The sequence below is a fragment of the Mustela nivalis genome, assembly GCF_964662115.1.
Source record: "Mustela nivalis genome assembly, chromosome: X".
Taxonomy (NCBI): Eukaryota; Metazoa; Chordata; class Mammalia; order Carnivora; family Mustelidae; genus Mustela; species Mustela nivalis.
In genome coordinates this window covers 50,616,349-50,632,495 of record NC_139040.1, presented here as the reverse complement: position 1 = coordinate 50,632,495, position 16,147 = coordinate 50,616,349, and the positions used below count along the sequence as shown (strand labels likewise).

At 34.0% G+C, this 16,147-nt stretch overlaps 1 protein-coding gene and 1 long non-coding RNA gene across 2 annotated transcripts in view; one reads left to right on the top strand and one right to left on the bottom strand.

Annotated features, from left to right (window-relative positions):
* Nucleotides 1-16,147, bottom strand: part of LOC309855567 — a 1,258,688-nt gene that overhangs the window by 386,925 nt on the left and 855,616 nt on the right. The gene's annotated exons all lie outside the window — the stretch shown is intronic.
* The window catches only part of DIAPH2 (diaphanous related formin 2), a 919,476-nt gene that overhangs the window by 415,937 nt on the left and 487,392 nt on the right, over nucleotides 1-16,147 (top strand). The window contains exons 19-20 of the mRNA XM_082715955.1: nucleotides 4,484-4,585; nucleotides 10,687-10,781. Coding sequence (XP_082572081.1) covers nucleotides 4,484-4,585; nucleotides 10,687-10,781 — 197 coding nt within the window. The remainder of the gene's footprint in view (nucleotides 1-4,483; nucleotides 4,586-10,686; nucleotides 10,782-16,147) is intronic.

The window sequence follows — 16,147 nt, the reverse complement described above, 5'->3', positions numbered from 1 at the left end:
TAAAGTAGGCATAAAAATTTATTATGATTTATAGTAGTTATCATTATGTAAATCATTCAGTGTTACCCATTTATAATATCTTAATATCTGCTACAACTTACAGATATCTTGGCACATGTTGTATGTACCCACTGGGAGCAGAAATTAATAGGGGATTTATGAAAACTGCCTAAATTAGATCAGGAAAAGATTATAGCCATGTTTACTTTATGCCAGTGAGCATCCCTCAATTGTAAGGAAATAAATTTGTAGAATAATTGCAGATAAAAATCCACATATAAAAGGAAATATAAGAATACTTAATGGGACTTTTATATAATTAATATCTAGATGTTAACACATTTAATAATAATACAGATGTCCTTATTATACATCATTATCTTTCTACAGATAATATTTTATGATATTTCATTATTATTTGTTCAATTAACAGTGACAATTTAAGCACTCAATTCATCAGATTCAAAACCAGTGGCTATATGGTTTTTCTTTTGCATATGGAAAGATCACATTTGATTATAGTCCTCATTATGAACATGAGTACCATAGGGCCATTTATGATAAAATCAATTGCTGAAGTTTTTGTATTGAGACTTAAAAAAAATCTCTTCAGTCCCATTCAAATAATTTCAGATAACAAAATCACTATAATTTAAGATTTTACATTATGATATTTTTGGTGTAAGCACTTTTCACATAAGATTTACCAGCTCACAAATTTTTAAGTGCGCAGTACTGTATTATTTTTACTAACTATAGCTACAATTTTGTACCACTGATCTTTAGAACTTATTCATCTTATGTAACAGAAACTTTATACACTTTGAACAGCAACTCCGCACTTCCGCCTCCCTTGGTCCCCGGCAACCACAATTCATTCTTTGTGTCTATGAATTTGACATTTTAGATGCTTCATAATTAGGTAGTTTTTGACTTTTTATGTCTTGCTTATTTTATTTATTTATTTATTTGTTTTCATCATAACAGTATTCATTATTTTTGCACCACACCCTATGTCTTGCTTATTTTAAGTAGCATAATGTTCCCCAGGTTCATCTGTGTTATTTATTATATATGGCAGGATTTTCTTTCTTTTTTTTTTTTAAGGGTGAGTAACATTTCACTATATGTATATACCACATTTCTTTATTCATTCATCTTTTGATGGACATGTAGATTCTTTTCATAACTTGGCTGTTTTGTGAATAATACTACAGTAAATATGGGGGTGCAATATCTCTTTGAGAGTCTCAGTTCTTTTGTTTATATACCCAGAAGTGGGATTGGTAGATCTTATGGTAGTTGTAGTTTTAATTATTTGTAGAATTGCTGTAGTGTTCTCTGTAGAAGATACATCATTTTATATTTCTACCAACAATGTACAAGTGTTCCAATTCCTCTATGGCATCCTCATTAACACTTTGTTTTGGTTTGATATAGCCATTCAAGGAGCTGTGAGGTGATATCTCATTGTGGTTTTGATTTGTATTACCCCCATGATATTGAGGGCATTTCTGTATACCTGTTGTCCATCTTTGTGTCTTCTTTGGAGAAATGTTTATTGGGCTTAAATTGAGTTATTCAATTGCCCATATTTTAATCAAATCATGGAATATTTCATTTTTTAAAGCATTTGAAACATACAATATAAGCATCCTAGGATAGGTAACATTTTGAAACTTTTTGAAAGCAAGACATTTTTAATATAAGAAGACTTCAGTGCTATCTGGATCAAAGTTTCTTATGTCATTACCTCTCTTCAAATTCTCTATTTATCTAAGCCTGTGCTTGTGATCAGTAGGGAATGCTTTCAAAAACAAGAAAGCCAAAGCAGTAATAGCCACTGGTTAATATTCACTGATCATGGCAAAAACTTTATTGTTTGTGAAAGGCTGTTTAGTTAAGGAACTATTTTAAACTAGCTTTGCTCTAGTAATTCTAAAATAGTAGTGCCCAATCACGGAAGTCTTACCATTTCTTCAACCTAAGATAAAGCCAATTTACATAATACAACAGAAATAGATTAGGATTTAGGATATTTAAGACGTCTAATCTTAATTTTAAACAAATTGTTTATTTGAGAAGCGAAGAAGTTAGAATATATTTTAATGAAAAAATGCAAAAAATATGAAGTCATACAAAATGAGCATTATGTATGTCTGGGTTACTCCAGAGTCTTGTTAGTTTGCAGAAAATCTTACAATACCTGTTACACTATAGCATTTTCATCCTATATGTACTTGGTTAACTAGTCTCCCATAGTGGGGTTTGAGGCATATTTGGAGATTAGGACAGTTTTCTTGACTATTTCTTTGGGAAAATTTTTCTGATATTCCAGAAGTAATTAAAATATGATTCAGGTACTTCTTTTTTTAATTAACAAAGGATATGATATTTGGACTGTCATTTTTTTTTTATAGAGTTGTCTTAACCTGGGCATGGTTTGGACATGAGGTCATGATTTTCAAATGTAATTATTATGTAGTCTGCTTAGACTCACTTTAGATCAGTCATAGTGGTAAAGCTTAGAACTAAATGTTAGTACTTAATTATTCAGGTAATTTATTTTATTTTTTCTGGGAAGTTCATTTAATTTTCCTATATTTTACACCATTAATACAAAGAGAGTCTTAATGGACTTGCAGTATTTGATGCATCCTATAACATGTATAGAAAGTTTTCTAGATGCTAACATGTGAACACTTAGCTTAGCAAAAATGTACTGTAGTTGTGTGTTGCTTTTCCTCTAAAGAAAATTAGTAACTCATTTGTGATCTCTTTAACAAAAATCAGATAAGTTAAAATAATAAAAATAATGATTTCTTCAAAATGAAATTATATTTTTAAAAGTAATAAGCATGATTATTACGGTCATATGATTCAATGATGAAGATTAGCAGCATACAGTTGGGGATAAAAGCATATCACAATTTGAATGAAAAAACAATGTTGGCTTTACTTTTCTCATGTTTTTTAATGGTCACATTACTTACAACCCCATTTTTATATTAGAAGTAAACTGCCAACACAATAGTAGCTGTGGAATTTTTGTATAGGAGGGTTTAGGGATTTGCCATAAAGCTTCATTTTCATAGCAGATAGCTACATTGTTTTTTAGTTTGGTTTTTGAGGTGGGTGTTCTGAGGTAGAGCTGATGGAGGTTGTGCTGGGCTAAAGCCACTCCTTGGCACTGCTACTTCACACAGTTTCAGGTCCTTTGAACTGTTAAGACCTAGAGGACTACCTTCCGAACAGAGCATAACTAAATATTTTCTTCTAATAAGGCAAATAGTACCAAAAACTGTTATGGAGACAAAGATAGTTAAAAAAAAATACAAGTCTTTGAAGTTTATTAATTATGTGCATGCAAATGGTGCTGTTGTTGTGATGAAGTTCTAGAACCTAGGTGAAGTTCGGTGGGCTGAGGTCCGGAGCCGATGACCAAGAAAGAATTCTTGAGACATCTTTGGTGCAAAATGGTGGTTTATTAAAGCACAGGGACAGGACCCGTGGGCAGGAAGAGCTGCTGCAGGGGTTGTGAGGGTAGGCATGTTATATACCCTGCGGTTGGGGGAAGGTGAGGGGAAGGAAGGTTTCAATGGAGTTTTCATATGCTAAAGAGGGCCTACAAGGTTCCAGGATGTCCCAGGCCTACCTGAGGCCTTGCCTTTGCAGCTGGATCAATGTTGTCATTAGTCCAGTCATTAACATTAAGATAGTTGGGAGACTTTTTGGTGGTGTGTCACAATCTCTTTGTTAGTGAGATTTAGGACATTTGTAAGCCAAGGGAGACTCCTGTCTAGCAGGATTGTGAGCTCTGCAAGTTAACTATTTGCTTATTGTTCATGGCAGTCAGGGCTGCCTGAGGGATGCTACACATATGACTGAGGGGGAGCAGATGGAGAGGGGGTTGCAAGGTGCCAGCTTTTGCTTTGTCTTCAGCCAGCCTTGTGCTCCCTCATCAGTTGTGCAACTTGCAAATGGTTCCTATTTATTCATCAAAGCAATCTCAGCAGGAATTTTTATATGACAACCTGTTTAGCAGTTAAAGTTACTTTACATACTTTAAAGCAGTTCCACTGAATTAAAGACATTCTAAATTTTAGCATATTTTAGGATAAATGCATAACTGCTTTTTTCCTCAATTAATCCAAATTAGGGAGAGTTTACTATATATTTAAATCCAGTACTACTGTAGATACCTGGTAAAGGAGTCGTGAATGGTGCACATTAGGTAAGAAACTGCAATTTATTTTTGGTACTATTTGGCTTATCTTTTCTGCTTAAGTGCTGAAATTTAATTTGTAGAGTAACCTCTAAATTGGTCTACATTATTATATTTATCCTCTTTAAACTAATGAAATAAACACATTTACTGATTTTTGGCATAAGGTTTATTAACGTAGTTAATATGCCTTACTGATTGATTTCACGTGATTGGATTATTACCATTATTGTTTTTGAATAAACGTTTTTCCTTTAGTTCAAAAGAATGTAGAAGCTTCAGAAGAAAAGAAGATCCTTCCTGCAAAGAAGAAAGTGAAAGAATTGAGAATTTTGGATCCCAAAACAGCCCAGAATCTGTGTATGTGATATTTTCTGTATAAGGGGTGGTGGTGAAGGTGGTGATGAGGTGGTGATGAATATTTTTACACAAAGTTGTAACTAATTTAAACAAGTATATTTAGCATCTACTAGAAACAAAATTGTGTGTAAACATGATTTGAGTTGCCTTTTTGTCATTCTGCCAGAATGGAAACCATCATAATTTAGTCTTCCTCAGGGGAGATGAAACATGAATAATAAAGCTTTTGAAAATACTGATAATTAAGCACTGTTAGAAGACAGAGTAAGACATTAGGTTCACTCACAGAGTTCAAGAATGTCATTTTCCCCTTTTCCGCCTAGACCTGGGTATATTTACTGATCACACTGGGAAAATTCTTTTATTGCTCTTCCTTTATAGTTGATCTAATTGTGATGTTAGAGAGTTAAATTGTTAACCACTGCACTTAAAAACTGTTCGGTGAACTGGGGGAGGAACTAAGATGGCAAAGGAGTTGGGGGACCCAAAGCTTGTCACGGTTTTTGAACACAGCTAGGTAGTTATCATTCATTCTAAATGCTCAAGAAAATAATTGAAGGTCTGAGAGAACAAAAATTGCAAGTCAATAATTAGAAAAGCTGCTACCTTTTGGAAGGAATCCCAGAACATGAAGGAAGAGAAAAGGGGACAGAAGGTTTATTTGTTTCAATTATAACTAAAAACATCCTAGCCTAGGGAACACAGACATCAAAATCCGAGAAGCAAAAGATTTCCTATTAAATCTAACAAAAGCTGACCATTGCCAAGGCATATAATCGTCAAGTTCACAAAACACAGAAAAAAGTTTCCCGAGAGCAGTAAAGGAAAAAAAAAAGCCCTTAAACTACAGAGGAAAACAGATCACATTCGCAGCAGATCTGTCCACAGAAACATGGCAGATCAGAAGAGAGTGGCAGGCTATATTCAATGTGATGAATGGGAAAACTATGCAAACAGAAATTCTTTATCCAGCAAAGCTATCATTCAGAACAGGAGAGATTAAAGATTTTCCCAGACAAACAAAAACTAAAGGAGTTCATGGCCAGTAAACCAGCCCTGCAAGAAATCTTAGAGGGGAATCTTGGAGTAGAGGGGGAAAAAAAGGGCAACAAATACTAGAAAGGAACATAGAGCATCCCCAGAAACATCAAATCTACAGGTAACATAGTGGCACATATTAGTATCTTTTAGTAATCACTCTGAAAGTAAATGGACTAAATGCTTCAATCAAAAGACAGCATATCAGAATGGATTTTAAAAAAAAGCAAGATCTATCTATATACTCCCTCCAAGGGACTCATTTTAGACCTAAAGATACCTGCAATTGAAAGTAAGGGGATGGACAGACATCTATCATGTTAATGGATGTCAAAAGAAAGCTGGAGTAGCCATACATAATCAAAGAAACTAGATATTTAAGCAAAGACTGTAACGAGAGATGAAGAAGGGCATTATATCATAAAAAAGGATTCTACCATCAAGAAGATCTAGCAATTATAAATATTTATACCCCCAAATTGGGAGCACCCAAATACATAAATCAGTTAATAATAAGCATAAAGAAATTCATTGATAATAATACAGTAATAGTGGGCAACTTTAACACCCTACTTAGAGCAATGGGCAGATCAGATCATCTAAGCAGAAAATCAGTAAGGAAACAATGTCTTTGAATGACACACTGGACCAGATGGACTTCACAGATACATTCACATTTCATCCTAAAGCAAAAGAATACACACTCTTTTTCAATCTACATGGAACAGTCTCCAGAATAGATGCATCCTGGGTCAGAAATGAGGCCTCAAGAAGTGCAAAAAGTTTGAGGTCATACCATGCATATTTTTAGACCACAACCCTATGAAACTTGAAGTCAATCACAAGAAAAAATTCAGAAAGACCACAAATACATGGAGGTTAAAGAACATCCTACTAAAGAATGAATAGGTTAACTAGGAAATTAAAGAAGAAATTAAAAAAAAATTACATGGAAACAAATGAAAATGAAAATATGACACTACAAAAACTTTGGCAGGCAGCAAAGGCAGTCCTAAGAAGGAAATACATTGTACCTCAAGAAAAAGAAAAGTCTCAAACATACCCTAACCTTACACCTGAAGCTGTTAAAAACAGAACAGGAAATAAAGCCTAAATCCAGCAGAATAAGGGAAATTATTAATAAATATTGTAAGCGAAATCAGTGATACAGAAAAAAAAAAACCCACAAAAACCAATAGGACAGATCAATGATACTAAGCACTCCTACTTGGAAAGACCCAATAAAACTAGCCAGACATATCAGAGAGAGGGGGAAAGAGGGAGGAAGGAAGGGAGGGAAAGAGAGAGAGAGAGAAACCAAACAGATAAAATACCAAATGACCAAGAGAGCTCAGAGACAAAAACATAGACATACAAACAATTATAAGGCAATACTATGAAAAATTACATGCCAACAAACTGGGCAGTCTTAAAGAAATGCAGAAACTCATAGAAACTTACAGACTACCAGAACTGAAACAGGAAGAAATAGAAAACTTGAACAGACACTTAACTAGCAATGAAATTGAATCAGTAATCAAAAATCTCCCAAGAAACAGGAGTCCTGGGCCAGAACTTCTGGACTTCTACCAGACATTTAAGGAAGAGTTAATACTATTCTTAAACTGTTTCAAAAAATAGAAATGGAAGGAAAACTTTGAAAGTCGTTGTAAAAAGTCAGCATGACCTTGATTCCAGGACTGGACAAAGAATGTACTTAAAAGGAAAATCTCAGGCCAATATCTCTGATGAATATGGATGCAAAAATTCTCAATAAAATACTAGCTAATTTAATTCAGTAGTACATTAAAAGAATTATTCAACATGATCAAGTGGGATTTACTCATGGGCTGCAGGGATATTTCAATATTTGTGAATTAATCACTGTGATACACCACACTAATGAAAGAAAGGATATGGACCACTGGTCTCAATAGATGCAGAAAAAGCATTTGACAAAATATGCCATCCTTTATTGATTAAAAACCATCAACAAAGTAAGGATGGGTGGAAAATGTCTCAATATCATAAAGGCCATATACAAAAGACCAACAGGTGATAACATCCTCAATGGGTAAAAACAGAGCTTTTCCTCTATGGTCAGGAACAAGACAAGGTTGTCTACTCTCACCATTACCGTTTAACATAGTACTAGAAGTCTTAGCCTCAGTAATCAAACAGAAAGAAATAAAAAGCATCAAAATTGGCAAGGAAGAAGTCAAGCTTTCACTATTTTCAGATAACATGATACTCTATGTAGAAAACCTGAAAGACTCCACCAGAAATTGCTAGAAGTAATACATGAATTCAGCAGAGTTCCAGGATTTAAAATGAACTTGGAGAAATCCACTGCATTCCTATCCACCAATGATGAAGCAGCAGAAAAGTAACTAAGGAACCAATCCTATTTGCAATTGCACCAAAAACCATGATACCTAGGAATAAACTAACTAAAGAAGTAAAAGATTTGTACTCTGAAAACTATAGAACGGTTATGAAAGAAATTGAAGAGGACACAAAGAAATGGAAAAGCATTCAATGCTCATGGATTGGGAGGACAAACATTGTTAAAATATATATACTACCCAAAGCAATCTACTTTCATGCAAGCCCTATCAAAATACCAGTATCATTTTTCACAAACCATCCTAATATTTGTATGGAAGCACAAAGGACCCTGAATAGGCAAAGCAATATTGAAAAAGAAAAACAAAACTGGAGGTATCATGATTTCAGATTTCAAGTTACATAACAAAGATGTAGTGGTCAAGACAGTATGGTACTGGCACAAAATTACCCACATAGATAAATGGATTAGAATAGAAAACCAAGAAATGGACCCACAAGTATATGGTCACTGCATCTTTGAGAAAGCACGAACAAACGTCCGATGGAGAAAAGACAGTCTCTTCAACAAATGGTGTTGGGAAAACTAGCCCAAGATCCAGCTTTTGTATCCCAAATGAGAGAACGTATACATTTGAAGAGGTACGCGCAATCTGGTGTTTGTAGCAACATTATCAACAATAGCCAGATTAAGGAGAGAGCCAAGATGTCTACTGACTGATGAATGGATAAAGATTATATGTGTGTGTGTGTGTGTGTGTGTGTGTTTATGTAATGGGATATTAACCAGCCATCAAAAAGAATGAAATCTTACCAATTATGTGAATGCAGCTTATATGTATTATGTTAAGTGAAATAAGTCAATCAGAGAAAAACAAATTCCATATAATTTTAGTCATATGTGGAATTTAAGAAAGAAAACAGATGAACATATGGGAAGTGGAATAAGAAAAAAAAGGAGAGAGGGAAACAAAGTAGAAGAGACTCAAGGGTACAGAACAAACTGAGGGTTGATGGAGGGAGGAGGGTGGGACATTGGTTAGACATTTGATGGGTATTAAAGGGCACTCATTGTAATAAGCACTGGGTATTGTATGTAAGTGATGAATTATTGAATTCTGGTCCTGAAACCAGTATTGTACTTCATGTTAACTAAATGTAAATAAAAGTTAAAGTGTTTAGTGAACCTTAAAGCCTTTAACAAATCAGTCAGCCATTAAATATGTTTTTGCTAAAGCAACTGGACAGTTAAACCCATCTTTTTAAAAGATTTTTATTTATTTATTTGACAGAGAGAGATCACAAGTAGCAGAGAGGCAGGCAGAAAGAGAAAGAGAGAGGGAAGCAGGCTCCCTGCTGAGCAGCGGGCCCTATGTGGGACTCCATCATCCCTGAGATGATGACCTGAGCCGAAGGCAGGGCTTAACCCACTGAGCCACCCAGGTGCCCTAAACCCATCTTTATTTAACTAGACCTTAGATTTTATTTTGGCATATTCTCCCCCTCTATTGAATTCAGCATTTTTTTATCCACCATGTGTAGACTGTGTTTATATTCTGGGGATACTCAAACACTATGCATGAGAAATTACATCACATCAAGCATTTGTAGTTATGTAAGGAAATACCATGGGAGTTTATTTTGATAAGATCCCTTTGTTAAGGGATCACATTAAAATAAACAAATCATCATTCTCCTGTGAGTTGGAATGTTGCTGACAGAAGTCTTCTAATAGTTGTGAATGTGTACATTGCTTAACAGAGTACATTTTCTTTATAAAGTGAAAACTCAGTAATTAAAAAAAAACCAGTGTGATCTTAATTGCTAGTTGATATCTGTCAACATTATTTCGATTATGGAGCTCTCACTTGGTGTTTATGTCTAGGTAATCATTTGCCTAGACAGTGAGGATTGGTTTTTCCTTTAAGCGCCAGTGAAATCATAGAGACCTTTAGATGAAAAAAAAAAAAAAATCAGAGGAATATATTCATGTTCTGGATATAAGAATATAAATGTTCATTAAAATGTGTGTTTTGTGGAAGTTAAAGTGGAATGTGTTGTTAAAAAAATACTTTCTGAATTAGTGTACGCTTTTGTCAGTGTAAACTGCTGACTTACTTCAGTATGACATAATATATATCCATTCGAGAAAAAATTGAGAAGGAAAATTATGAAAATATAGAGCTACTAATACTATACCACATGATATTCAGCAGGAATTCAGATAACACTGACAACACTCTTTTTCTTTTGTGGGAGAATTGCAAAGTAGATTGATATGATTTTTTTTTCGTATTTGCTGACTTTACTGTCATTCCTGAGAAGTACTGTGTTGTATGCATGTGACAATAGCCATATTAAATTCAATGTTGAATTAAAAGGCCAACTTGAAATAAAATCTCTCATTAGTCGTGTTGTATCAGCTTGATCTAAAATTCATAAGCATGTAGTCATCAGCATTATTAATAGGGGTTTTAATTTATATATAAATATGTATAACCTGTAAATATCAGAGGTTGAAATAATAGGCCAGTTTGCCTAGATGAGTAGTGTAGCCAGTCTGTCAAACGGAAACTACATTTGTTTGTTTCTAACTGTAAAATAATATTGGTGACAAATTTCATACTTTGATTCTATGAAAATGAGAATAAGGTATTTCTAAAGGCTCTAAAATTTTGATACTATTCTATTTTTAATAAAATCTACTTTTATTTAAGCTATTTTCCTAGGATCATATCGTATGCCATATGAAGATATAAAAAATATTATTCTGGAGGTTAATGAAGACATGCTGAATGAAGCCTTAATTCAGGTAACTTGCATATTTTCCTTTTAAAATTCATTTTCTCAGGTATTTCTGGTTTGTTATTTTCTCAATGCAGTTGTGGGAAAATGTTCTTCTTATGTTTCGGTAATAGAATCAGGAGTATCTAGCTTTGTTACCCATAAGAGTATTCAACATAGAAGATCTGCGTTTTTGGTTTGTTTCTGCCTATCTTTCAGTGTACATAAAATTGCATGTCACAACAATTCTGTTAAGTAAATATTATTACTACAATTTTATGAAGGAAATAGGAAGGTCAAAAGGTTAAATACCTTGCTGATGACCAATTGGTAGGTGTTAAACTTATTCTTTATTAGGCACATAACATGACTAAGAATTGTGTCAAGCCCTTTTATGTATTTTATCTTCTTGTATCCTGTTAACAATCCTATGAGGTACATACTATTGTCCTAATGTTACAGAAAAGAAAACTGAGATTTAAGGAGATTGCCCAGTATCACGTAGATCGTTAGTGGCAGAGTAGCAGAGCTGGAATTTGGAACAAGATCTCTCATAGTTCCAAATCTATTGCTTTTTCTGTTCTGTTCCATTATCCTGCCTTCCATGAGCCAGTTATTTAGCTTGCTAAATCTCTATTGCCACGTCTGAGAATACAAATGTATTAAACCAAATGATGTGCTCTGTAGAATAAAGCGCTATACAAGATCTAACATATTATTACAATTCTTGATATGGCTATTCCTGTGTAGTTTAATTTCTGGAAGGAAGAACTGTTAGGATTTTACTTATAAAGGCATGGTCATTGTAGGGTTTTTTGGTTTTTGTTTTTAAGCCATAAAGGTTGCTTTGATTTTAAAGACAGTAGTTTATGCTGTGAGAATGTTACCATATTGCCCTTAGACTGTCTGAATTTCAGAGTATCAGTGTCTGTCAAGTGTCTTTCATTTGAGCAGGCCATGTCTATATGGAAGTTCCTCCAGTTTGTAATGTAAGCTTGCATTACAGATTGCCTCATGTAAATGTTTTAAATGTAGATATTATAATATAAATTTAGATAAATAGAAATTTATTTTCTAGGGCTAAGGTTTAATGGGTTTATGTAGGCTCTTTATTATCATGACATATTTATGTTAATCTCAATAAGAGTTAACACTTTAATCTCAATCAGAGTTACACTTTGATAAATCTCTCTGTGGAAAAGTTTTTTAAAAAAGTATTTTTCTGTCCAACTAGCAAGTTCACATTTCTCTGAGCAGAGATGGAGAGCTGATCATATTTGTTCTGCCTAAGTCCCATGATTCTTTGCACAAATAGTCAGAATGAGTGAGGAATGAAGCCTAAATGAGGTTTAGTTTTCTCTCTTTTTTCACTGGACAGTTTAATTTTAAGATCCAAAGAGACAAAGAAATTTCTGACTCCAAACCTTTTTAGTCTTTTCTCTGTAATTAAATTATAGTAAAATAGAATCATATTTTTGAATAATTAATCAATTTAGCCATTTATTTTACCAGTGAAAACTATATAGCTTTTCCTTCACATACTTTGGTAAAGAAAAAAAAAATGCAATTATTGAGAATGCTGCTGTGGTCTTTATTTGGCAGTAACATTCAAAACATTATTTTTTAAGTAATATTTTCAACTCTTCAGGGAATGTAAGAACCAGAGAAATATTCTCACTTATGAATATCCTTCTAATATGCAACAAGCTTTTAAAATATATAGAGAGACATTTATTATGTGGGATTCTTTTTCTGTTTCACTTTATTATGTAGCATAAACGATACCTATTTGTTTCTCTTTAAATTGGGTAAGCCTGGTCTAGTTTGGAGGAATGGATTGCTTTCAATTTGGAGATGACAATAAATTATGTATAAATTCTTGAATTTGCTCATTTAATTATACCCACTATGCAGTGAAAGCAACTGTTTTTGAAATTATAGTATTATTTAGGAATACGAGTGATGGAGAATCATAAAGTATAGCTCCTGCCAAGGCTCCTTTAGTGGATGTTATACCAGATGCATCCATGTAATTCCTGTTTGCTGTGAATTGGGTTGAACTGGGCTTGTATCATCTTTTCCTTTTTTCTAGACTTTCTTTCGCTTTTCTAAGCCTTTATGTATTTCTTTTTTTTCCCCACATATTCATGGTTTTACCCCTTGCATCCTTTGCCCCACAAATTTTGTGCCTTCTTTTTGTTGAAAGCATACCACTGAGGACTTTTTTTCAAGCCAGATTGCTTTTCATCTCAATGCCAGACTCTCTGAAATTTCCTCTCATTCCTTACCTTGCTCAGTCAAAAATCATTTCTTTCATTCTGCTTGTAGGAGAAAACAACTTAACATGTAATTTAATAGTAGTATATGTGATTAGAATTGTGCCACTTTGATATAAGCACAGATGATACGTAACTCAGTGTGAGTTATTGAAGTTAGTAGGATGTTTATCCAGAAATATCAAACATCTGAGTATCTTTTGGTAAGAAGGAAGGTCCTAGATTGAAACAGTTACTCAGTTTGCCAGAACACAAAGGTGACTGCTTTTCAGAGGCAAGAGAAAAGACTAAAATCGCTACTGCATTTTTTCCCCTCCCATCCCAGAAACATTTGCTTCAGTGATGCAAAAGTAACACCAGTTTGTCATTCATAGGAGTTGTTTACAATTTATTTCTAATTACCATGTAGCACATTGATAATGCATAGCATTAAATATGTATCATCAGATTAACTTTGTTGTAAGTTCTATTTGATTACAATGCTAAATTCTATCCATGTATAATCATAATCATTCTATCCATATTGCTCACAGGAGATGTTTGTCTCCTCATAACAACAAACACAACAAAAAACAATTAAGGACACACTGCTTCCCACAGAGTTAACACTAGTATTATCTCTCCAGTATAGGTCAATAGGCTCTTTCCAACAGACAACTAATATATTTTAGTTATTTAGCAGGATTAATATCTTATTTAAAAAACTCTATCTATCTATCTATCTAGTTTAATCAGCAAGAACAAGCCCAAATATCAGGTTATTAATAAGAATACCAATGTTTTCCTTATTTCAAAATATATAAATTTAAGCTAGAAACTGATTTCATTGTGTGGAAGATGTTGAGATGTCCTAAAATACAGGAACACATGGAAACATTTAAAAATGCATACCATAGGGGCGCCTGGGTGGCTCAGTGGGTTAGGCCACTGCCTTCGGCTCAGGTCATGATCTCAGGGTCCTGGGATCGAGTCCCGCATCGGGCTCTCTGCTCCACAGGGAGCCTGCTTCCTCCTCTCTCTCTCTGCCTGCCTCTCTGCCTACATGTAATCTCTCTCTGTCAAATAAAAAAATAGAACCTTTAAAAAAAATGCATACCATATTCTGAGCTTTTTGAGGAGCTTGTAATATATATAATTATGAGTTAGGTCCAAATAATGTGAACTAAATTTTGGTGATTCTTAGAGTTATTATTTCTGTTTTGAAAATCTGTCAGTGTAATATCAATTTGATCTACTGAGGAAAAAAACCTGAAACCAGTGTTTTCAGACTACTGGGGGTAAAAATCAAATATTTATAGGCCTACTTACATAAACTAGCACTCACAAAAAATTGATTCAAATGTTAAGGGAAAAATAAAAGTGTGTTTTACTTTAGAACGTTAGTGCATGTAAATGATTCTTAAATGCTGAGGAAATTGTGTTGCTAGGGAGATTATAGTCATATTCACAAAACATATATAGAAAATAGGATGATTAACATAGAAGGCAATGTAATATAACTGCAGAATAATTTAGAAAGATATGTATTGAGCAGAGGTTTTTAACCAGGGATTCAAATCCCTCCCTTTGGGTTTAATAGAATTCAGAGGCTCCTGAATTTAGATATGAAAAATACTGTATCTTTATTTGTATAACTTTAACTGTAACTTTATTTTTTTAATTTTTATTTAATTTTTTAAACTTTAAATTAACATTTAGTATTTCATTTGATTAACAATGTAGGTAACATACCAAAGTAGTATTAATAGTGCCTCTAACTTTTCACTAATAGAAATAATAAATATTTTCATATCACATTACATTTGAGACAGGTATCTTGAAATATTATTTAAAGTCAGTAATACTTCAAAATTACAGTAGTTATTAAAGCTACCACTAGATCTTATTTTGTAATGCTTTAATCAAGATGCATATCTATTGTTAATGTCACTTTTTGAAAATACATTAACTATTTGAATATAATCTGTTTCTTTTATATTCCTTTGTGTTTTATTTTATTATGAGAAAAGGACCAATAAACTGGTGTTAAAGGCACAAACAAGAAGACCAGTAACTAGTACAGAAAAGTTTTCCAGTCAAGCTGACTGACATAAGTTTTTCCAGCTTCAGTCTCTCTAGCCACTAGCTATAGAGAATACACCATTGTGTAAATCCCAGACTCAGGGAGGATGTTAAATCACCTTCCTGGTCCAAAGAGACCAAGAAGGAACACATTAGAAGGGTAAGGAAACAGCTGTGGTCTGATCGTATTGTCCTTCTCCAGATCACCTTATGGAGATCACTGGGGGGCATCTGTTAGAGGGATAAGAGAGAGATGGAGAATGGGAATGTAGCTTACATCAACCAGTGGATTTTTAAAGGCTTAAATGTGGGGCACCTGGGTGGCTCAGTGGGTTAAAGCCTCTGCCTTTGGCTCAGGTCATGATCCCAGGGTCCTGGGATCGAGCCCCCCATCGGGCTCTCTGCTCAACAGGGAGCCTGTTTCTCTTCCTCTCTCTGCCTGCCTCTCTGCCTATTTGTGATCTCTGTCAAATAAATAAATAAAATCTTTTAAAAAAAAAAACAAAAACCTTAAACCTAAGTCATGAAATCATAAAAGTCCTAGAAGAAAACAAGGGAAAAGCTCCTTGACATTGGTCTTGGAAATATTGTCTTGATTTGACACTACAAAGCAAAAATCAAAAGAGGGACTACATCGATCTAAGCTTTCTGCACAGCACAAGAAATAGCAGAGTGAAAAGGCAGCCTACAGTATGGGAGAAAATATTTACGAACCACAAATCTGATAATAGTTCATATCCAATATATATAAAGAACTCCTACAAGTTAAGAGTAGAATACCAAATAATTTGACTTAAAAAATCAGAAAAACACTTGAAAAGACATTTTTGAAAAGATTTTATTTATTTATTTATTTATTTATTTATTTATTTATTTATTTATTTGTCAGAGAGAGAGAAAGAGAGAGAACACAAGCAGGCAGAGCGGCAGGCAGAGGCAGAGAGAGAAACAGGCTCTCTGCTGAGCAAGGAGCCGGATACGGAACTCCTTTCCAGGACCCTGGGTCATGACCTGAGCTGAAGGCAGCAGCTTAACCAACTGAGCCACCCAGGTGTCC